At 54.6% G+C, this 24,207-nt stretch overlaps 1 protein-coding gene across 2 annotated transcripts in view; it reads left to right on the top strand.

Moving 5' to 3' along the window:
* The window catches only part of PDIA5 (protein disulfide isomerase family A member 5), a 44,933-nt gene that overhangs the window by 5,586 nt on the left and 15,140 nt on the right, over positions 1-24,207 (top strand). The window contains exons 2-11 of one of the 2 annotated variants that reach the window (XM_073545265.1): positions 7,517-7,643; positions 11,424-11,511; positions 11,995-12,078; positions 12,307-12,352; positions 12,575-12,728; positions 14,800-14,867; positions 15,618-15,709; positions 15,905-15,976; positions 18,869-19,005; positions 22,544-22,611. In XM_073545265.1, coding sequence (XP_073401366.1) covers positions 7,517-7,643; positions 11,424-11,511; positions 11,995-12,078; positions 12,307-12,352; positions 12,575-12,728; positions 14,800-14,867; positions 15,618-15,709; positions 15,905-15,976; positions 18,869-19,005; positions 22,544-22,611 — 936 coding nt within the window. Of the gene's footprint in view, positions 1-7,515; positions 7,644-11,423; positions 11,512-11,994; positions 12,079-12,306; positions 12,353-12,574; positions 12,729-14,799; positions 14,868-15,617; positions 15,710-15,904; positions 15,977-18,868; positions 19,006-22,543; positions 22,612-24,207 lie in introns of those variants that run through there. The other variant, XM_073545266.1, reaches the window with a different exon arrangement.

The following is a 24,207-nucleotide window of genomic DNA, read 5'->3' as shown; positions in this document are numbered from 1 at the left end:
CCCCGGTGCTGGACGGCTGCGGTGTGACCCGTGTGTACGTTTGTCTCCCCGGTGCAGGACGGCTGCGGTGTGACCCGTGTGTACGTTTGTCTCCCCGGTGCAGGACGGCTGCGGTGTGACCCGTGTGTACGTTTGTCCCCCCGGTGCAGGACGGCTGCGGTGTGACCCGTGTGTACGTTTGTCCCCCCGGTGCAGGACGGCTGCGGTGTGACCCGTGTGTACGTTTGTCCCCCCGGTGCAGGACGGCTGCGGTGTGACCCGTGTGTACGTTTGTCCCCCCGGTGCAGGACGGCTGCGGTGTGACCCGTGTGTACGTTTCTCCCCCCGGTGCAGGACGGCTGCGGTGTTACCCGTGTTTGCGTTTGTCTCCCCGGTGCTGGACGGCTGCGGTGTGACCCGTGCGTACGTTTCTCCCCCCGGTGCAGGACGGCTGCGGTGTGACCCGTGTGTACGTTTGTCCCCCCGGTGCTGGACGGCTGCGGTGTGACCCGTGTGTACGTTTGTCCCCCCGGTGCAGGACGGCTGCGGTGTGACCCGTGTGTACGGTTGTCTCCCCGGTGCAGGACGGCTGCGGTGTGACCCGTGTGTACGGTTGTCTCCCCGGTGCAGGACGGCTGCGGTGTGACCCGTGTGTACGGTTGTCTCCCCGGTGCAGGACGGCTGCGGTGTGACCCGTGTGTACGGTTGTCCCCCCGGTGCAGGACGGCTGCGGTGTGACCCGTGTGTACGGTTGTCCTCTTGTTAATAGACTGCTTCAGTTTTCACCATCATCCACATCTTCTTGTCAGTAACACAAGTATTCTTGAGTTGAGCTGTTGGCCGCCTTAGGTCCGGTTGCCCTGGTGTTATCCACGTGCGTCTGGTTCGCCGGCGCAGAACGACATCACAATGCTATGATGACATTACAGCATCTCTGATGACCAGAAGAGGCGCCGTGGAGGCCGGCAGCTGACAGGAGGCTGGGACTCCTCGTGGCTGCTGGAAAAGGGTCTGCAAACCTTTTATTCTCATCTCTAGCATGTTCCACTGACACTTCTCACAGTTGAGGGTTTGCTACAATGTGTTCTCTGTGAGATCCACAAGTCTCTGTCTTCTGGTATTGCACATCTGATACATTTGTAACACACCGGGCTCTGGGTCCTCAGGATTTTAGTAAGAGTTGTTCTTTTGTTTGACAGCAAGCAGAGATCCTGCACTGGCGAGGTGCGGAGAGTGCTGCCCCCTCTCTTTTTGGGGTCACCCTTTGGGGATTGCTAGATCAGCAGTTTCCTGCTCCTCGGTGCCAATACTCCGAGGTTATTTTAAGGTTTTCTGGCTGAAGCAGGAAGCATCTTATTTCCGGCCTCATCCTTCAGTCCTGTAACTTCTGATGTGTTGTCACAGAGCTGACACTCTATCGTAGACCCAAGACCACTGTGAGATGGTGCAACCCCCTCCCCCATCCAGCCGCCGTAGAAGCCCGCGGAAGGGCACAGGAAGTGTCCGCTTCAGATGCCGAAGTCTTGGAGGAAATCCTCTGGTATGTTCTGGAGATGATACTCAGGGCAGGTCACGTCATACAATCCCGGAATTCCCTGCTCATCCGATACCATGTCTGATCCTCCAGTCACCTCCAGAGCTGCACTCACTATTCTGCTGTTACATCTATCTTATCCTCCAGTCACCTCTAGAGCTGCAGTCACTATTCTGCTGTTACATCGTGTCTTATCCTCCAGTCACCTGTCACCTCCAGAGCTGCAGTCACTATTCTGCTGTTACATTGTGTCTTATCCTCCAGTCACCTATAACCAGATAGCCCGTTACTATGTGTCAGTCTGGGGCCCCAGATGATTTTCTCAGAGGTTTGCCTCCATTGGATGCAGTGTAACAAATGCTCAGCTGTGAGCAGTGTTAGATCTGTGCAGGTTTTCGGATTGTCGCTAATCAATAACTGAGCAGAGATCCTGGCAGCAGTGGATTTTAGATGTTGCCGCGTGACGGCTCTTTCCTTTGGCAGTGATTGATCTTCGTGTACGTGGCACAGAGCCCGGTGCCGCTGCCTGTAGTGCCCGGGGCAGTAGGGGCTTCTCGTCTGGCCTCACTGTGCGTCACTGTGGTGCAGTTGGCAGTGGTGCCCCCTACTGATACTAGTCAGGATCACTGATAACTAAGATGAGGGATCAAGTCACTTGAGGGGTTTTGACCCAATAATGGGCATTGGAGGGTTAGAGATGGCCACCTGCAGATATGAGCCCACACTGGCGCCTTTGTCGGTGCCAGTCACATTCCTCTGGGTACATGATACCAGATGATTATCGGGATCGTGTGTGGCGGGTGCCAGGTGATGGGCGGGTTATGAGAGTTACTGGCAGTGCCCACCGGAGATGCATCGAGCTTGGGGTCGCTCCATCCTAGAAGAGGAGGCGACGTCTGCTTGGCACAGACCGCCTGTGCGCCCCCCATTATTAGGAGGAGCTCGTACTTGCAGGTGATAGAGGTGTGAGGCTCAGGGGGCTCCTGCTGGGTGGCATAATGCCCCCAAACCCTGGCACGGTCCCGGAGCCGGCCCTGCTGGTACCTGAATGCACCTCGTACAGCCGGGGAGCCCTGTCCACAAGAGCTGACAGTCTCCGTGCAGGCGGCTGCTGCGGTCCTGGGTTTGGCGCTGGATGATCTGAGCTGCGGCCCCTCGACGTCGTGACACGTTACTCCGGATCCGGCTCGGCTAATATTTATTTTTGCTTTCTCCTGGAACAGGAATTGTGACACGTGCGCAGCCAGAAACTGGTGTGTCCACATCAGAGGAGGCGCGACACCCGGGACCTGCGCACAGCCGGCACCGTCCATGAGATCGCCTGCAGCCGCAGAACATGCGCTTAGATTGTCAGCTCTTCTACCGACGGAGAACCCGACATTATCGCGTCATTCTTAGGCGTTTTGTTTCACATCTACTTCAGGGCCTGTGCTGCGGAGTCGGGCTCTGTTCACACATCGCTGTTGTCAGTATTTGTATGCCAAGGCCCGGAGCGTCTCCAGCGCACAGGACGGGCGTCAGGCTTCTGTTACTTTGTTTCTTGCGATTCCATTCCTGGTTTGGCAAAGAAACGTTGATGCCAAATGCCGACCCATGAAGGAGGCGTACAATGGAAGCATTCGTTGTGCTCCTCCGAGATCTGCTCCGTGCCGCGTCCCGATCGCACAGGGGAGGGTTTGCTGCAGAGTATCGGACAATCCTCGATGTTCCTTCTCTCCTGATCGCTCCTACCTGCACCGATACACTGTAGCAAACTGCAGACCTGAGAAGTAGTCGGTCCGTTCTCACGGTCAGGATCTGCTGTGGTTTTGGCGCGGCTGAATGTCCGCACCATTTCTGCACCGATTAGGCAAATTAGCGGACACGCGTTTACGTTTTTTACAGATGCGGATTTTCCTCATTATTGTAAGTCTATGGAGAAATTCTTCCTGCGTCTCTGCAGCAGAAAGTGACACGGTGCAGATGTGAAAGACGCCGCGGGTCAGCGTCCGCAGGCGCACATACACGCATGGTGGACGCGGGATTTCTAGAATTGATGCAGCAGTTTCTGACCGTGGGCAGCGATGCTTCATCCACACATTGTCAGTGAGTGTTTCCATTCCATGACAGCAAGCAGAGCTCACGACAATGAGGGAAATGAAGCAGCGAGGCTGGAAATGTAGAAGATCTGATTATGTACAAATCGCTGCCGAAGCCTCAGACCTCGTGTCACTGCCTGATTCGCTGCTGGCGTCTGTCACTGTCAGCAAATCAAGGGTTAAATAATCTCTTCACACCCAGCGCACCTAATAACCCTCCTGTCAGACAACACCCAAAACTCTCCGGATACACGGCCACATAACTGCACTATTACACCATATGTGACTGATATCAGCCCCTCTTATAACGCTCCAGTACTGATATAACCCCCAGACATTACACCATATGTGACTGATATCAGCCTCTTATAACGCTCCAGTACTGATATAACCCCCAGACATTACACCATATGTGACTGATATCAGCCTCTTATAACGCTCCAGTACTGATATAACCCCCAGACATTACACAATATGTGACTGATATCAGCCTCTTATAACGCTCCAGTACTGATATAACCTCCAGACATTACACCATATGTGACTGATATCAGCCCCTCTTATAACGCTCCAGTACTGATATAACCCCCAGACATTACACCATATGTGACTGATATCAGCCCCTCTTATAACGCTCCAGTACTGATATAACCTCCAGACATTACACCATATGTGACTGATATCAGCCCCTCTTATAACGCTCCAGCACTGATATAACCCCCAGACATTACATCATATGTGACTGATATCAGCCCCTCTTATAACGCTCCAGTACTGATATAACCCCCAGACATTACACCATATGTGACTGATATCAGCCCCTCTTATAACGCTCCAGTACTGATATAACCTCCAGACATTACACCATATGTGACTGATATCAGCCCCTCTTATAACGCTCCAGCACTGATATAACCCCCAGACATTACATCATATGTGACTGATATCAGCCCCTCTTATAACGGTCCAGCACTGATATAACCCCCAGACATTACACCATATGTGACTGATATCAGCCCCTCTTATAACGCTCCAGTACTGATATAACCCCCAGACATTACACCATATGTGACTGATATCAGCCCCTCTTATAACGCTCCAGCACTGATATAACCCCCAGACATTACACCATATGTGACTGAAATCAGCCCCTCTTATAACGCTCCAGTACTGATATAACCTCCAGACATTACACCATATGTGACTGATATCAGCCCCTCTTATAACGCTCCAGTACTGATATAACCTCCAGACATTACACCATATGTGACTGATATCAGCCCCTCTTATAATGCTCCAGTACTGATATAACCCCCAGACATTACACCATATGTGACTGATATCAGCCTCTTATAACGCTCCAGTACTGATATAACCTCCAGACATTACCCCATATGTGATTGATATCAGCCCCTCTTATAACGCTCCAGTCCTGATATAACCCCCAGACATTACATCATATGTGACTGATATCAGCCCCTCTTATAGCGCTCCAGTACTGATATAACCTCCAGACATTACACCATATGTGACTGATATCAGCCCCTCTTATAACGCTCCTGTACTGATATAACCGCCAGACATTACACCATGTGACTGAAATCAGCCCCTCTTATAACGCTCCAGTACTGATATAACCCCCAGACATTACACCATATGTGACTGATATCAGCCCCTCTTATAACGCTCCAGTACTGATATAACCCCCAGACATTACACCATATGTGACTGATATCAGCCCCTCTTATAACGCTCCAGTACTGATATAACCCCCAGACATTACACCATATGTGACTGATATCACCCCACTTATAACGCTCCAGTCCTGAAGACCTTATGTCCATCTAGTTCAGCCTATTTTTAGTGCAGCTGTTCTGCATTGTTGATACTGGGGAAGGCAAAAAACCCACAGAGTAGAAGCCAATTTTCTCCATAGGGAAAAAAATTCCTTCCCGTCAGCTGGGTCACCCATCTACCTATAATATTCTGTTATTCGTAACCTTCTATACTGTTACTCACAAGAAAAGCCTCCATTCCTTTCTTACATTCATTCAGTGAGTTGGCCATCACCACTTCCTCAGGGAGAGAATTCCAGAGCCTCACTGCTCTTACCGTGAAGAACCCTCTTCTATGCTGGTGCAGAAATTGTCTTTCCTCCAAACGAAGAGAATGCCCCCTTGTTCTTGTCACAGTCCTTGGTACAAACAGTTCATTGGAGAGATCTCTGTATTGCCCTCTGATACACTTGTACATATATATTAGGTCTCCCCTAAGTCTTCTCTTTTCTAGAGTAAATAGACCTAACAGATCTGACACCTTTAGGTTTGCTGACTCCAGATGCTCCAGCAGCTTCATTACCTGTAAGCTGCTTTATAAGATATGTTAGCAGCTGCTCTCTTAATCCGATGAATGTGTCTGGCAGAGCCTTTTTCATTATGCCTTTATCTGCTGGAACCTTCCTCATTCTGCCTTTTCCTGCATCTGTATCAGCCACAAATCTCTTCACAGTACGATGATGATGCTTAAGTATCCGTGAAGTATCTAATGCTTTCATACTTTTTTCCGAGGCATTGCGTGATGCTTTTTGGCAGCAGAGATCCTTTTTCTTTCCCATAATCCTCGACACCTGCGGCTGCTTAGTAATGTGGACCGTCCTTCATAGGGTATGTTTCCACTTGTCGGATTACATCCAGATTAGCTGCGGGTTGAATGCTGTGTACAGCCACAGCGTTCAATCTGCAGCGTCCAGATGTTACAGCATAGTGGAGGGGATTTTATGAAATCCCAGCTCCACTATGCGCGCGAACACGCTTCTGACAGCCCTGCGTACCTGGACCTGCAGCGCATCTTTTTAGACCGCAGCATGTCTCTTCACCTTGCGGAGACGCTCCGTCTAGTCTATGGATACGATACGGCGATTCCCGATGTGTTCAATGAGCACATCCTTAATCACCGCGCGTACAGAAGGGGGCGCACTTTGGGTGAAGCAGGGTTTCCGCTCCGTCCAAAGCGCTGACAATCCGGACCTTGGAGACTCAGCCTTAAGGAGTTTTCTTTTAATTGGGCAACTAATTATGACAGGGGTGTGAGATTGATGTCCGTGATCTAAAGACCCCGAGACACAAACTGTAAGGCTGTGGGAATAGCAGCACATTACGTGGCACTGACTGGCGATCACATTACGTGGCACTGACTGGCGATCACATTACGTGGCACTGACTGGCGATCACATTACGTGGCACTGACTGGCGATCTGCAGAATACTTTGCGCGCGGTGTATGTAATATCACTCACCGCGGTCGGTGTTGCGCTCCATTGTCGGCAGTAATATGCGTCACTCCGTATTGATGAGTAGGGATCCAATGTGTATAGATAAATGTATGAAATTGCTGCACTCGAGGGATGAAGTGAAGAAGGAATATGACTTCATGTAATCCACAATATTAACATTTCGGCTCTTGCAGGGGTTCCCCGGTCTAAACCGATCGCTCTGAGTGACTGCGTCCACTCATCAGGTTCCGGCCCGGAGTATGTAGAACGCGCACACACTCTGCGGTCCCGGCTCAGACACCGGCGAATCCTCGCTCGGGGCTTTCATAGGTCACTCCGAGTCACTGTAGACTTCTCCACTTGGACCCGACAGCCGCCTTAATCCAGAGTGTCATCAGCATGGTGCCGACGGCTGGGAATGGAGACGTGTAGCCCTGTGGTGGGTGCTGGTCACGCTGCTGGCGCTGTGATATGGCCGCCCATCGTTGCGTTAGCACCGCGCTCCGCACCGTCCTGGACGCCATTCGCCGTGTTATAACCTGCGTTGTTTGTCTGGATCTCAATACTAGGGCTGCTGTGAGGACTGACACCTAGAATTGTGTTCAGATTTTATTTACCGGCGGAGGGGTCTCATGATTTCCCGCTCCTCTTACAGATCATCTTTCCTTCCATCCTCCTGGCGTTAAAATTATCTCCGCTCATCGAGAAAATCAGCGACCACAAGGACTTCAAGAAGCTGCTGCGCACGCGCAATAACGTGCTGGTGCTGTACTCCAAGTCAGGTGAGGTCAGGAAGGGGCGATGACCGGCGGGTGTCGGGGGGGGGGGGGGCGATTGGGGGGGGGGGGCGATGACTGGCGGGTGTCGGGGGGGGGGGGCGATGACTGGCGGGTGTCGGGGGGGGCGATGTCGGGGGGGGGGCGATGACTGGCGGGTGTCGGGGGGGGGGGGCGATGACTGGCGGGTGTCGGGGGGGGGGGCGATGACTGGCGGGTGTCGGGGGGGGGGCGATGACTGGCGGGTGTCGGGGGGGGCGATGACTGGCGGGTGTCGGGGGGGGGCGATGACTGGCGGGTGTCGGGGGGGGCGATGACTGGCGGGTGTCGGGGGGGCGATGACTGGCGGGTGTCGGGGGGGGCGATGACTGGCGGGTGTCGGGGGGGGGGGCGATGACTGGCCGGTGTCGGGGGGGGGGGATGACTGGCGGGTGTCGGGGGGGGGGGCGATGACTGGCGGGTGTCGGGGGGGGGGGCGATGACTGGCGGGTGTCGGGGGGGGGGCGATGACTGGCGGGTGTCGGGGGGGGGGGCGATGACTGGCGGGTGTCGGGGGGGGCGATGACTGGCGGGTGTCGAGGGGGGGGCGATGACTGGCGGGTGTCGAGGGGGGGGCGATGACTGGCGGGTGTCGGGGGGGGGCGATGACTGGCGGGTGTCGGGGGGGGGCGATGACTGGCGGGTGTCGGGGGGGCGATGACTGGCGGGTGTCGGGGGGGGCGATGACTGGCGGGTGTCGGGGGGGGCGATGACTGGCGGGTGTCGGGGGAGGGGGGCGATGACTGGCGGGTGTCGGGGGGGCGATGACTGATGCTGTGAAACCAAGAGAGAAACACGCTTGCAAAATGACAGCTCTTCAAATCCCAAAAATAGAGACCCCCCCCCCCCCCATCAGACGTAAAGATGTCGCTTCTTTTATTTTCTATCCGATCTGCAGCTCTGATGTGGTGATTTTCCTGTGTAACGTCAGAACTCCGCTGTCTCATACAAAGCTCCAAATCCTCTGCATCATGAGCCCCTTAACATCCGCCGATGCGTTTTTCACGCCACTGATAAATAGGGGTATAGCGCCCCCCAGCATCGGAATGTCTCCGGGGTCTCTGCTACCAGGGCTAGATGAGACCCCAGAGCACATGATTCGGGTCGGATAATGAATAGCGGCGACCACAAAGAAAAGAGTCAGATTTCCCATTTATTTCTCTCTCCTCTGATGTGATTTAGCAATGGGGTCCCCGGAGTACCCTCAGTGTCTGCGATATCCCCCGGCCCTCTGCGTCATCTTTCAGGAAAATAATGGCGGGCGCATGCGCAGTGCACCCGCCGAGATCTGCCGGCACCTGGCAATAATAGGGGATTTCTCCTATTAGTTCATTTGATCACTGTGATAGACCCTATCACAGTGATCAAAATAAAAAGAAAAATAGTAAATAACGCCCCCCCCCCCCCCCCTTATCACCACCTTAGTTAGGGAAAAATAATAAAAGAATGTTTTTTTCCATTAGGCTTATAGTTGGGGTTATAGGGTTTGGGTTGTGTTCACTGCCGGCATGAACTCCTGTGACCTCAGCACCATTTTTTTTTCCATTCATCCTTCCCTGCTCCCGCTGTTGCCAGTGGAGCAGAGGAGAATGACAGCCGCGTTCAGCACCACATGCGGGAGAACAGTACTTACTGTAGCGCTACTCCCCCTGCGATCGTCCGTGTGGTACTGATGCGGTACACACACGGATATCCCCTGGTACAGTTGTTTTTTTTTTTTTTAATATATATACAGACACCAGTAGGGGGAGCTCACTATATACAGATTTATACAGTCACCACCAGAGGGAGCTCACTACATACAGATTTATACAGTCGCCACTAGAGGGAGCTCACAACATACAGATTTATACAGCCGCCACTAGAGGGAGCTCACAACATACAGATTTATACAGCCACCACTAGAGGGAGCTCATTACATACAGATTTATACAGTCACCACCAGAGGGAGCTCACTACATACAGATTTATACAGTCACCACTAGAGGGAGCTCACTACAGATTTATACAGCCACCACTAGAGGGAGCTCATTACATACAGATTTATACAGTCACCACCAGAGGGAGCTCACTACATACAGATTTATACAGTCACCACTAGAGGGAGCTCACTACATACAGATTTATACATCCACCACTAGAGGGAGCTCATTACATACAGATTTATACAGTCACCACCAGAGGGAGCTCACTACATACAGATTTATACAGTCACCAGTAGGGGGAGCTCACTGCATACAGATTTATACAGTCACCAGTAGGCGGAGCTCACTATATACAGATGTTATACAGTCACCACCAGAGGGAGCTCACTACATACAGATTTATACAGCCACTAGTAGGGGGAGCTCACTATATACAGATTTATACAGCCACTAGTAGGGGGAGCTCACTACATACAGATTTATACAGTCACCACTAGAGGGAGCTCACTGCATACAGATTTATACAGTCATCACTAGAGGGAGCTCCTCACATACAGATTTATACAGTCACCACTAGAGGGAGCTCCTCACATACAGATTTATACAGTCACCACTAGGGGGAGCTCACTACATACAGATTTATTCAGTCACCACTAGAGGGAGCTCCTCACATACAGATTTATACAGTCACCACCAGAGGGAGCTCACTACATACAGATTTATACAGTCACCACTAGAGGGAGCTCACTACATACAGATTTATACAGCCACCACTAGAGGGAGCTCATTACATACAGATTTATACAGTCACCACCAGAGGGAGCTCACTACATACAGATTTATACAGTCACCACTAGAGGGAGCTCACTACATACAGATTTATACAGTCACCACTAGAGGGAGCTCCTCACATACAGATTTATACAGTCACCACCAGAGGGAGCTCACTACATACAGATTTATACAGTCACCACTAGAGGGAGCTCACTACATACAGATTTATACAGCCACCACTAGAGGGAGCTCATTACATACATATTTATACAGTCACCACCAGGGGGAGCTCACTACATACAGATTTATACAGTCACCACTAGGGGGAGCTCACTGCATACAGATTTATACAGTCACCACTAGAGGGAGCTCCTCCATACAGATTTATACAGTCACCAGTAGGGGGAGCTCACTGCATACAGATTTATACAGTCACCACTAGAGGGAGCTCCTCACATACAGATTTATACAGTCACCACTAGAGGGAGCTCACTGCATACAGATTTATACAGTCATCACTAGAGGGAGCTCCTGCATACAGATTTATACAGTCACCACTAGAGAGAGCTCACTGCATACAGATTTACACAGTCACCACCAGAGGGAGCTCACTGCATACAGATTTATACAGTCATCACTAGAGGGAGCTCCTGCATACAGATTTATACAGTCACCACTAGAGGGAGCTCCTCACATACAGATTTATTCAGTCACCACTAGAGGGAGCTCCTCACATACAGATTTATACAGTCATCACTAGAGGGAGCTCCTCACATACAGATGTTATACAGTCACCACTAGAGGGAGCTCACTCACATACAGATGTTATACAGTCACCACTAGGGGGAGCTCACTACATAGATTTATACAGTCACCACTAGAGGGAGCTCCTCACATACAGATGTTATACAGTCACCACTAGAGGGAGCTCACTACATACAGATTTGCTCCTATTGACGTCGAGCTCCTCATGACTATGACGTCTTTTTCTTGGAGTGCTCTGATTAATGAACTTTATCATTAATGTTCCTTGTTTTGGGTTTTGTAGCCCAAGCTGCTGAGCGTCAGCTGAAGTTGCTGTCAGATGTGGCTCAGGATGTTCGGGGGAGAGCCACTGTATCATGGATTGACTGCGGGTAAGATGCCTGCTGTTGTTTGCAGCGTTTACCACCATCATCAAGGAACGCTCCCAGTGTGTGTTTGGGCATCTAGCGGCCATCTGAGGTTACATGGTGTCTTATACTCCAATCACATCCAGAGCTGCATTCATACTCCTTCTGGTTTCCTTCCATCAGGTTGCAGGACATTGCGTTTCCTGCTGTATCGCCTGATATAAACTCTACATCTGTCGACATACAGCACTGCAGAACATGCGCCCCCTGGAAGGAGAATGCAGGGTACTGCAGCCCGAGAGCAATCAGGACGCCTGCACGTTTTTGGATGCAGATCTGGATGTAACTAGTGTTTTACAAATGACCTAAAGAATAAAAAAACATAAAACAAAGTTACTCATTGATACATGGAGGTGTGATTGCAGCTTTGGTGAGGACTAGGGTCTCAATCTGAAGTGGTTTGGGATGTGTTCGCACCGTTCACCTTTTTCTTCTCAATATTTCCAGCGACTCGGAGAGCAGGAAACTGTGTAAGAAGATGAAAGTGGACCCCAGTGCGAAGACGGGCGGCGCGGAGCTGCTGCACTACAAGTCAGTACACCTCGGCCTGTGTGCTGCATGATGGCTGCTCCCCCGATTGTGACCCCTCTCCCTTATGAGTCGTCTCTCCCTCATCTTGCTGCTATTCTTTTACGGAGTCTTCTCCCTGTAGATCTCTGTGCTCTTATACAGATCGCCAATCTGAACAAGTGCAACTGTAGTGTAAAGCATGGAAGAAAGCCTGATCCTTCAGAGTTTACACTCAGATTTGTTTTGTAGGGACGGAACGTTTCACACGGAGTACAACAGACCGGCCACATACAAGGTAAGTGTCCTGCACCCCCAGTGTCTGAGCAATAAGAAATCTCACAAAGGACGGTCCCACATCGTTGCTGAGAGCGGAGTGACAGCCCCTTATGTGCCGCGCACTGGGGGCCGCGCACTGAGGCCTGGGGGCTGTCACCGGGGTTTCCAGGAATTTCTGTGCTAGATTATCAGATGGTCTGGACAATCAGTCGACTCTATATCATGTTTCTCCTTCCTTCAGTCCATGGTGGCTTTTCTGAAAGATCCGGAGGGGGCGCCGCTGTGGGAGGAGAATCCAGATGCCAAAGACATTGTCCATATCGATAGTGAGAAGGATTTCCGGAAGCTTCTGAAGAAGGAAGATCGTCCCCTGCTGGTGATGTTTTACGCCCCGTGTGAGTGATATGTCATCTGCTGCCGTCCCCTGTGTGTGATGTGCGCAGCGCTGATCAGCAGTATGTGTCTTCTCTGTGTCCCCGCCACTCTTCTCTCTCCTGTCTACTTTTTCGCTCTTCTCCTCTTCCCTTTTTTCTCACCTTCTTCATGTTGCTCCTCTTCCCTTTTTTCTCACCTTCTTCATGTTGCTCCTCTTCATCTTCATGTTGCTCCTCTTCTCGCCATCTTCATGTTGCTCCTCTTCTCGCCATCTTCATGTTGCTCCTCCTCTTCTCGCCATCTTCATGTTGCTCCTCCTCTTCTCGCCATCTTCATGTTGCTCCTCCTCTTCTCGCCATCTTCATGTTGCTCCTCTTCTTCTCGCCATCTTCATGTTGCTCCTCTTCTTCTCGCCATCTTCATGTTGCTCCTCTTCTTCTCGCCATCTTCATGTTGCTCCTCTTCTTCTCGCCATCTTCATGTTGCTCCTCTTATTCTCGCCAACTTCATGTTGCTCCTCTTCTCGCCAACTTCATGTTGCTCCTCTTCTTCTCGCCATCTTCATGTTGCTCCTCTTCTTCTCGCCATCTTCATGTTGCTCCTCTTCTTCTCGCCATCTTCATGTTGCTCCTCTTCTTCTCGCCATCTTCATGTTGCTCCTCTTCTTCTCTTCTCGCCATCTTCATGTGGCTCCTCTTCTTCTCTTCTCGCCATCTTCATGTGGCTCCTCTTCTTCTCTTCCCGCCATCTTCATGTGGCTCCTCTTCTTCTCTTCTCGCCATCTTCATGTGGCTCCTCTTCTTCTCTTCTCGCCATCTTCATGTGGCTCCTCTTCTTCTCGCCATCTTCATGTTGCTCCTCTTATTCTCGCCAACTTCATGTTGCTCCTCTTCTCGCCAACTTCATGTTGCTCCTCTTCTTCTCGCCATCTTCATGTTGCTCCTCTTCTTCTCGCCATCTTCATGTTGCTCCTCTTCTTCTCGCCATCTTCATGTTGTTCCTCTTCTTCTCGCCATCTTCATGTTGCTCCTCTTCTTCCCGCCATCTTCATGTTGCTCCTCTTCTTCCCGCCATCTTCATGTTGCTCCTCTTCTTCCCGCCATCTTCATGTGGCTCCTCTTCTTCTCTTCTCGCCATCTTCATGTGGCTCCTCTTCTTCTCTTCTCGCCATCTTCATGTGGCTCCTCTTCTTCTCTTCTCGCCATCTTCATGTGGCTCCTCTTCTTCTCTTCTCGCCATCTTCATGTGGCTCCTCTTCTTCTCTTCTCGCCATCTTCATGTGGCTCCTCTTCTTCTCTTCTCGCCATCTTCATGTGGCTCCTCTTCTTCTCTTCTCGCCATCTTCATGTGGCTCCTCTTCTTCTCTTCTCGCCATCTTCATGTGGCTCCTCTTCTTCTCTTCTCGCCATCTTCATGTGGCTCCTCTTCTTCTCTTCTCGCCATCTTCATGTGGCTCCTCTTCTTCTCTTCTCGCCATCTTCATGTGGCTCCTCTTCTTCTCTTCTCGCCATCTTCATGTGGCTCCTCTTCTTCTCTTCTCGCCATCTTCATGTGGCTCCTCTTGTTCTCTTCTCGCCATCTTCATGTGGCTCCTCTTGTTCTCTTCTCGCCATCTTCATGTGGCTCCTCTTCTTCTCTTCTCGCCATCTTCATGTGGCTCCTCTTCTTCTCTTCTCGCCATCTTCATGTGGCTCCTCTTCTTCTCTTCTCGCCATCTTCATGTGGCTCCTCTTCTTCTCTTCTCGCCATCTTCATGTGGCTCCTCTTCTTCTCTTCTCGCCATCTTCATGTGGCTCCTCTTCTTCTCTTCTCGCCATCTTCATGTGGCTCCTCTTCTTCTCTTCTCGCCATCTTCATGTGGCTCCTCTTCTTCTCTTCTCGCCATCTTCATGTGGCTCCTCTTCTTCTCTTCTCGCCATCTTCGTGTGGCTCCTCTTCTTCTCTTCCCGCCATCTTCGTGTGGCTCCTCTTCTCTTCCCGCCATCTTCGTGTGGCTCCTCTTCTTCTCTTCCAGCCATCTTCGTGTGGCTCCTCTTCTCGCCGTCGTGGCTCCTCTTCTCGCCATCTTCATGTTATTCCTCTTACCCACAGGGTGCGGGGTGTGTAAGCGGCTGATGCCGGCGTACCAGCAGGCGGCCTCCGATCTGAAGGGCAGCTATGTGAGTACTCTGCAGTGCAGGGCGGCCGTGTTGTACTGATTGCGGGGAAAGTTCTCCGCTCGCATGGAACTGAACTAATGACATGCAGTAGTCAGTGCCTGGACATCTATGGGGCTACACCCGGGACTGTAGCAACTCTCGCTCAGGACACTGATGTCCTCTGACAGGTGCTGAGAAGCAACTGTGAATGGTCTCTGCCAGCTCAGCCGCCGGACTCGCCAGAGGCAGCAATAATGTCGAACCGCCATCCCTGCAAGAAGTAAACGGGTTACACCAGGGGGTTCACACGGAACTAGATGTGCAAAGGTGATGCGCCTGCCTGCGACCCTGCACTTGCATATGACTGCAGGTTCCAGCATGTTCTGTCAACCGCGGTACAGGAATATCTGTAACCAAGGTCTGCGCTGACATAGCAGATTGTCGGCTCAGGAAAAAGCGATTCTTCTAAATGCCAAGCATTGTCCAATGTTTAGTGAATAAACTCATGAAGCCTAAATCCCCGGCGGACTCTAAACCCCCTCACCGGCGTCCTAAAGTCAGAGACTCGTCGTACTCCAGCAGCCGATGGGTGTGATGTATCAGATATTCTAATACAGAGAGGATTACCAACACTGATACATTGTGACAGACGCACAACCAGATGAAGACCGGAAGCAGAGATCCGGGGACGATGAGCGATGGCGCCGGCGGATAGGACGCCGCAGACGATAGATCGGAAGTAGATGATCCCAGTGTGTTCTTCTCCCTCAGGTCTTAGCAGGGATGAACGTCTTCCCTCCAGAGTTCGAGAGGCTGAAGGAGGAATACAGTGTGAAGGGTTACCCCACCGTGCTGTACTTCGAGTAAGTATTCCTGAAATGTGGAGAATGAGAATAGCCTGCAGTGGTGGAGTGATCAGCGTCCGCAGCCCCATGTCACGTGGCCCCCGCAGCCCTTATGGTCCCGACTCTCGGGGAATGAACTGTACCAATTGTCCCCCTGCATTTACAGATTTATACATGACGTCTAACTCATAAAATAATTTGTTTTATTTTCAGAAAAGGAAAATACAAGTTTAATTTTGAAAAGTACGGAGCCACAGCCAAAGACATCGCAGACTGGCTGAAAAAGTGAGTAGTTACATGAATGTCATCTGGCTCCAGGGGGAAAGTGCTTGACCGCAGGTAGGGGCACCCTGGCGGAAGGGCTCGGCCGCAGGTAGGGGCACCCCGGCGGAAGGGCTCGGCCGCAGGTAGGGGCACCCCGGCAGGAGGGCGCGGCCGCGCAGGTAGGGGCACCGCGGCGAGAGGGCGCGGCCACGCAGGTAGGGGCACCCCGGCGAGAGGGCGCGGCCGCGCAGGTAGGGGCACCCCGGCGGGAGGGCGCGGCAGTTCATGGTTACAATAGCATTGCTGGCTTGGTTTTGTTGTTTTGCCTGTCGACCTCACGCTCCCCTCACATTACAATACTGTGGTTTGTGGTTTCCTGAGTTGAGCTGGTGACAGAACTTTAGACACAGAGCCAAGCACCAACCACACGGTGACTGTGATTTCCTCATCTGACAAGAGTAGTGTTTCACTGACTGTTCACAGCGGCTGCCATGGCATTGCTGACCGCCCGCAGCATCCACTATGATGTCACTGACTGCCTTTAGTAGCCGCTATAATGTCGTAGACTTCCCGCAGCGGCCGCCATGACGTTGCTGACCGGCTGCCATGACGGCGCTGACCTCCCGCAGCGGCCGCCATGATGGTGCTGACCGGCCGCCATGACGTCGCTGACCTCCTGCAACGGCTGCCATGACGGCGCGGACCTCCCGCAGCGGCCGCCATGACGTTGCTGACCGGCTGCCATGACGGCGCTGACCTCCCACAGCGGCCGCCATGATGGTGCTGACCGGCCGCCATGACGTCACTGACCTCCTGCAACGGCTGCCATGACGGCGCGGACCTCCCGCAGCGGCCGCCATGACGTTGCTGACCGGCTGCCATGACGGCGCTGACCTCCCGCAGCGGCCGCCATGATGGTGCTGACCGGCCGCCATGACGTCGCTGACCTCCTGCAACGGCTGCCATGACGGCGCGGACCTCCCGCAGCGGCCGCCATGACGGTGCTCATCCGGCCGCCATGACGTCGCTGACCTCCCGCAACGGCTGCCATGACGGCGCGGACCTCCCGCAGCGGCCGCCATGACGGTGCTCATCCGGCCGCCATGACGTCGCTGACCTCCCGCAACGGCTGCCATGACGGCGCGGACCTCCCGCAGCGGCCGCCATGACGGTGCTCATCCGGCCGCCATGACGTCGCTGACCTCCTGCAACGGCTGCCATGACGGCGCGGACCTCCCGCAGCGGCCGCCATGACGGTGCTCATCCGGCCGCCATGACGTCGCTGACCTCCTGCAACGGCCGCCATGACGGTGCTCATCCGGCCGCCATGACGTCGCTGACCTCCTGCAACGGCTGCCATGACGGCGCGGACCTCCCGCAGCGGCCGCTATGACGGTGCTCATCCGGCCGCCATGACGTCGCTGACCTCCCGCAGCGGCCGCCATGACGGTGCTGACCGGCTGCCATGACGGCGCGGACCTCCCGCAGCGGCCGCCATGACGGTGCTGACCGGCTGCCATGACGGCGCGGACCTCCCGCAGCGGCCGCCATGACGGTGCTGACCGGCTGCCATGACGGCGCGGACCTCCCGCAGCGGCCGCCATGACGGTGCTGACCGGCTGCCATGACGGCGCGGACCTCCCGCAGCGGCCGCCATGACGGTGCTGACCGGCTGCCATGACGGCGCGGACCTCCCGCAGCGGCCGCCATGACGGTGCTGACCGGCTGCCATGACGGCGCGGACCTCCCGCAGCGGCCGCCATGACGGTGCTGACCGGCTGCCATGACGGCGCGGACCTCCCGCAGCGGCCGCCATGACGGTGCTCATCCGGCCGCCATGACGTCGCTGACCTCCTGCAACGGCCGCCATGAAGGCGCGGACCTCCCGCAGCGGCCGCCATGACGGTGCTGACCGGCCGCCATGACGTTGCTGACCGGCTGCCATGACGGCGCGGACCTCCCGCAGCGGCCGCCATGACGGCGCTGACCTCCCGCAGCGGCCGCCATGATGGTGCTCATCCGGCCGCCATGACGTCGCTGACCTCCTGCAGCGGCCGCCATGACGGCGCTGACCTCCCGCAGCGGCCGCCATGATGGTGCTCATCCGGCCGCCATGACGTCGCTGACCTCCTGCAACGGCTGCCATGACGGCGCGGACCTCCCGCCATGACGTCGCTGACCTCCTGCAGCGGCTGCCATGACGTTGCTGACCGGCTGCCATGACGGCGCGGACCTCCCGCAGAGGCCGCCATGATGGTGCTGACCGGCCGCCATGACGTTGCTGACCGGCTGCCATGACGGCGCGGACCTCCCGCAGCGGCCGTCATGATGGTGCTTACCGGCCACCATGACGTAGCTGACCGGCTGCCATGACGGCGCGGACCTCCCGCAGCGGCCGCCATGACGGTGCTGACCGGCCGCAATGACGGCGCGGACCTCCCGCAGCGGCCGCCATGACGGCGCGGACCTCCCGCAGCGGCCGCCATGACGGCGCTGACCGGCCGCCATGACGGCGCGGACCTCCCGCAGCGGCCGCCATGACGGCGCTGACCGGCCGCCATGACGGCGCGGACCTCCCGCAGCGGCCGCCATGACGGCGCTGACCGGCCGCCATGACGGCGCGGACCTCCCGCAGCGGCCGCCATGACGGCGCTGACCGGCCGCCATGACGGCGCGGTCCTCCCGCAGCGGCCGCCATGACGGCGCTGACCGGCCGCCATGACGGCGCGGACCTCCCGCAGCGGCCGCCATGACGGCGCTGACCTCCCGCAGCGGCCGCCATGACGGCGACCGACCTCCCGCCATGACGGCGCTGACCTCCTCTGTGCATGGCGTCGCCTGTGTACTCTTGGGCTATGAGGTGCCAGTGATACCAGTCTGTACTTAACCCATGCAGTGCTGCCTTTATTTCAGCCCTCAGGCTCCAGCGCCTGAACAGCCAGAAGTGCCGTGGTCGGAGCAGGACAGCGCCGTCCATCACCTGACCGACACCGACTTCGATCAGTTTGTGCGGGACCATCCGTCAGTGCTCGTCATGTTCTACGCCCCGTGTAAGTCTCATTTATTTAATTCCAGTCTTATTGTGCATCTGATGCCATCCTACTTTCCCAGACTCCTGAAGGACAGACATGCCGCAATAGCTGCACAACCCACAAATGTGTAAGAAATCCTATAAGCTCCAGTCCTTTGTGGATCCGCTCCTTCTGTGCAGACGTGACGTCCCCTTGTTCTCCGGTGTGAGGACAGAAGCGCCGCTGATCTCTTCGGGGGGATATGCAGGCGTAGTCACAGTTTGCAGCGGGGGGCGCATAGTTTTACTCCTTGTTAGAAAGCAATTTTGGGGAATTTCTGGTAATTTTTTTTCTTCTATTTTCCATTTCTCTTTCTGCTGTGAATGGAGATCACTTTGTGACATGATTGCGGATCCATCAAGTAAAACGCTCCAGATTGAGAATCCTGCAATTTGCATCTGAAAGAAATAACGTTGATTTGTGCTTTTCATGAAACCTTTCATCTGCCGGGAAACTGTAGAGACTAACATCTGTCCTGACCCAACAAGTTCTCAGCTGAGGGTTTGTTACAGTGTAGCATTGCTTGCTAGTGCCTCAGTCACAATGGGTGTCGGGGTCTCCGATCATAAACCAGAATGTTCCCATTCACTGACAACAAGCAGAGATCTGGATTCATAGAATGGTAGAGTTGGAAGGGACCTCCTGGGCCATCTGGTCCAACCCCCTGCTCAGAGCAGGATTCACTAAATCATCCCAGACAGATGTAATAAGCAGAGTTGATTCTCGGGTGTATTAGGAAGTTGGAGACGTTTTTTGGTGCAGATTTTCCGCATCTCCGCCGCTCCTGTAGTGTCTGCTCTGCCTGACGCAGCAGGTGCCGCAGCTCCTGTAGCCGTCTGCTCTGCCTGACGCAGCAGGTGCCGCAGCTCCTGTAGCGTCTGCTCTGCCTGACGCAGCAGGTGCCGCCGCTCCGCGCTCCTGTAGTGTCTGCTCTGCCTGATGCAGCAGGTGCCGCCGCTCCGCGCTCCTGTAGTGTCTGCTCTGCCTGACGCAGAAGGTGCCGCAGCTCCTGTAGTGTCTGCTCTGCCTGACGCAGCAGGTGCCGCCGCTCCGCGCTCCTGTAGCGTCTGCTCTGCCTGACGCAGCAGGTGCCGCCGCTCCCGCTCCTGTAGCGTCTGCTCTGCCTGACGCAGCAGGTGCCGCCGCTCCCGCTCCTGTAGTGTCTGCTCTGCCTGACGCAGCAGGTGCCGCCGCTCCGCGCTCCTGTAGCGTCTGCTCTGCCTGACGCAGCAGGTGCCGCCGCTCCCGCTCCTGTAGCGTCTGCTCTGCCTGACGCAGCAGGTGCCGCCGCTCCCGCTCCTGTAGCGTCTGCTCTGCCTGACGCAGCAGGTGCCGCCGCTCCGCGCTCCTGTAGCGTCTGCTCTGCCTGACGCAGCAGGTGCCGCCGCTCCGCGCTCCTGTAGCGTCTGCTCTGCCTGACGCAGCAGGTGCCGCCGCTCCGCACTCCTGTAGCGTCTGCTCTGCCTGATGCAGCAGGTGCCGCCGCTCCCCGCTCCTGTAGCGTCTGCTCTGCCTGACGCAGCAGGCGCCGCCGCTCCGCGCTCCTGTAGCGTCTGCTCTGCCTGACGCAGCAGGCTCTGCGCTCCTGTAGTGTCTGCTCTGCCTGATGCAGCAGGCGCCGCTGCTCCGTGCTCCTGTAGTGTCTGCTCTGCCTGACGCAGCAGGTGCCGCCGCTCCGCGCTCCTGTAGTGTCTGCTCTGCCTGACGCAGAAGGTGCCGCAGCTCCTGTAGTGTCTGCTCTGCCTGACGCAGCAGGTACAGCCGCTACGCGCTCCTGTAGTGTCTGCTCTGCCTGACGCAGCAGGTGCCGCCGCTCCGCGCTCCTGTAGTGTCTGCTCTGCCTGACGCAGCAGGCACCGCAGTTCCCCGCTCCTGTAGTGTCTGCTCTGCCTGACGCAGCAGGTGCCGCCGCTCCGCGCTCCTGTAGTGTCTGCTCTGCCTGACGCAGTAGGTGCCGCCGCTCCGCGCTCCTGTAGTGTCTGCTCTGCCTGACGCAGCTGGTGCCGCCGCTCCGCGCTCCTGTAGTGTCTGCTCTGCCTGACGCAGCAGGCGCCGCAGCTCCCCGCTCCTGTAGTGTCTGCTCTGCCTGACGCAGCAGGTGCCGCCGCTCCGCGCTCCTGTAGTGTCTGCTCTGCCTGACCCAGCAGGTGCCGCCGCTCCGCGCTCCTGTAGTGTCTGCTCTGCCTGACGCAGCAGGCGCCGCAGCTCCGCGCTCCTGTAGTGTCTGCTCTGCCTGACGCAGCAGGCGCCGCCGCTCCGCGCTCCTGTAGTGTCTGCTCTGCCTGAGGCAGCAGGCACCGCCGCTCTGCGCTCCTGTATTGTCTGCTCTGCCTGACGCAGCAGGTGCCGCCGCTCCGCGCTCCTGTAGTGTCTGCTCTGCCTGACGCAGAAGGTGCCGCAGCTCCTGTAGCGTCTGCTCTGCCTGACGCAGCAGGCTCCGCGCTCCTGTAGTGTCTGCTCTGCCTGACGCAGCAGGCTCCGCGCTCCTGTAGTGTCTGCTCTGCCTGATGCAGCAGGCGCCGCTGCTCCGTGCTCCTGTAGTGTCTGCTCTGCCTGATGCAGCAGGCGCCGCTGCTCCGTGCTCGGGTGCCGCCGCTCTGCGCTCCTGAAGTGTCTGCTCTGCCTGATGTAGCAGGCGCCGCCGCTCCGCGCTCCTGTAGTGTCTGCTCTTCCTGATGCAGCAGGCGCCGCCGCTCTGCGCTCCTGTAGTGTCTGCTCTGCCTGATGCAGCAGGCGCCGCCGCTCCGCGCTCCTGTAGTGTCTGCTCTTCCTGATGCAGCAGGCGCCGCTGCTCCGTGCTCCTGTAGTGTCTGCTCTGCCTGACGCAGCAGGCTCCGTGCTCCTGTAGTGTCTGCTCTGCCTGACGCAGCAGGCGCCGCTGCTCCGCGCTCCTGTAGTGTCTGCTCTGCCTGATGCAGCAGGCTCTGCCGCTCTTAGCTCTGTGTCCGTGCGCAGATAAAGACTGAGTTGCCGTTGATGCGGCCGGCACTCGTGCTGCGGGATTAAGGATCCTTCACTGCAGAGGAACAATAATTCCACTGCTCTTCATCTTTAACTCCACGTGCCGCCGCTGATATCCCACCCATGAGGCGGCTGATGATGCAGAATATAGCGGAGCACAGCGTCCTGGTGAGCGGCGCGGGGCAGAATTACCTTACCAATGCTTGGGAGAGAGCCGTAAGACCCCGCTCCGTCCTGCGCTCTCACCCGCTGATACATTCTGTGTAAGATGAGGCGGCAGATTCGGCGACGGTCATAGCCGGGGTCTGTGACCGACATGAGACTGTCACAAACGGTCCAGTCCCCGTGTCCCCACCGTCCAATCATCCGACCTGACGGTAACTCAACAGCCCAGTAATAAGCTCTCGAGTCCCTGTGCTTGTGTCTCACCCTGGGAAAGTTACAGCCGACAACCTGACAACCGTTACACCCCACACAGTGATTTGTGTCGTGCTGGTTATCAGCCAGCTCCACTGAGGCTCTGAGGATTGTGTTCTGTTTTGTTTCTTTACTTTAGGGTGCGGACATTGCAAGAAAATGAAGCCAGATTATGAAAAGGCAGCCGAAGTCCTGCGCGAGGAAAGTGTAAGGAAATCATGAGTGGGAGTCTGCCCACCCAAAACGACCTCACATGTCCCAGTGCGAATGTTACAGGATGTAGCTCAGGATCAGTAATGTATGTACACAGTGACTGCACCAGCAGAATAGTGAGTGCAGCTCTGGAGTATAATACAGGATGTAACTCAGGATCAGTAATGTAATGTATGTACACAGTGACTGCACCAGCAGAATAGTGAGTGCAGCTCTGGGGTATAATACAGGATGTAACTCAGGATCAGTAATGTATGTACACAGTGACTGCACCAGCAGAATAGTGAGTGCAGCTCTGGGGTATAATACAGGATGTAACTCAGGATCAGTAATGTATGTACACAGTGACTGCACCAGCAGAATAGTGAGTGCAGCTCTGGGGTATAATACAGGGGGTAACTCAGGATCAGTAATGTACACAGTGACTGCACCAGCAGAATAGTGAGTGCATCTCTGGGGTATAATACAGGAGGTAACTCAGGATCTGTAATGTATGTACACAGTGACTGCACCAGCAGAATAGTGAGTGCAGCTCTGGGGTATAATACAGGATGTAGCTCAGGATCAGTAATGTATGTACACAGTGACTGCACCAGCAGAATAGTGAGTGCTGCTCTGGAGTATAATACAGGATGTAACTCAGGATCAGTAATGTATGTACACAGTGACTGCACCAGCAGAATAGTGAGTGCCGCTCTGGAGTATAATACAGGATGTAACTCAGGATCAGTAATGTAATGTATGTACACAGTGATTGCACCAGCAGAATAGTGAGTGCAGCTCTGGAGTATAATACAGGATGTAACTCAGGATCAGTAATGTATGTACACAGTGACTGCACCAGCAGAATAGTGAGTGCAGCTCTGGAGTATAATACAGGATGTAACTCAGGATCAGTAATGTATGTACACAGTGACTGCACCAGCAGAATAGTGAGTGCCGCTCTGGAGTATAATACAGGATGTAACTCAGGATCAGTAATGTAATGTATGTACACAGTGATTGCACCAGCAGAATAGTGAGTGCAACTCTGGAGTATAATACAGGATGTCACTCAGGATCAGTAATGTATGTACACAGTGACTGCACCAGCAGAATAGTGAGTGCAGCTCTGGAGTATAATACAGGATGTAACTCAGGATCAGTAATGTAATGTATGTACACAGTGACTGCACCAGCAGAATAGTGAGTGCAGCTCTGGAGTATAATACAGGGTGTAACTCATGATCAGTAATGTAATGTATGTACACAGTGACTGCACCAGCAGAATAGTGAGCGCAGCTCTGGATCCGCTCTCTGCACACTGCCTCGGCTTCCTATGTAGCCTAGTTATATATACAGGTGATACTCTGTGACTGCAGTGGTGATCGTTGCTGTCTGTGTACTCGAGTCTGGTATTTTCTCGGTGGCTCATGTGATTCTTCCTGACCGCTGTGTAATTATTATTGTAGAGTAGATTTCCTGATGCTGCAGACGTGAGACTGAAGCGCGTTGTCTGCAGGGATCCTGGAGGAGTTGTGCGCCGGCTAATAGTTAATTCTCTCTCTGTGCCAATCCTCGGCTTGGAGAGCTTTGCAGGAGCGGCTGAGA

Source organism: Dendrobates tinctorius, unplaced genomic scaffold (assembly GCF_039654945.1).
Source record: "Dendrobates tinctorius isolate UK_male_01 unplaced genomic scaffold, ASM3965494v1 ptg000143l, whole genome shotgun sequence".
NCBI classification, from domain to species: Eukaryota; Metazoa; Chordata; class Amphibia; order Anura; family Dendrobatidae; genus Dendrobates; species Dendrobates tinctorius.
Note: the sequence above shows the minus strand (reverse complement) of the source record. Positions and strands in the feature narration are given on the sequence as shown.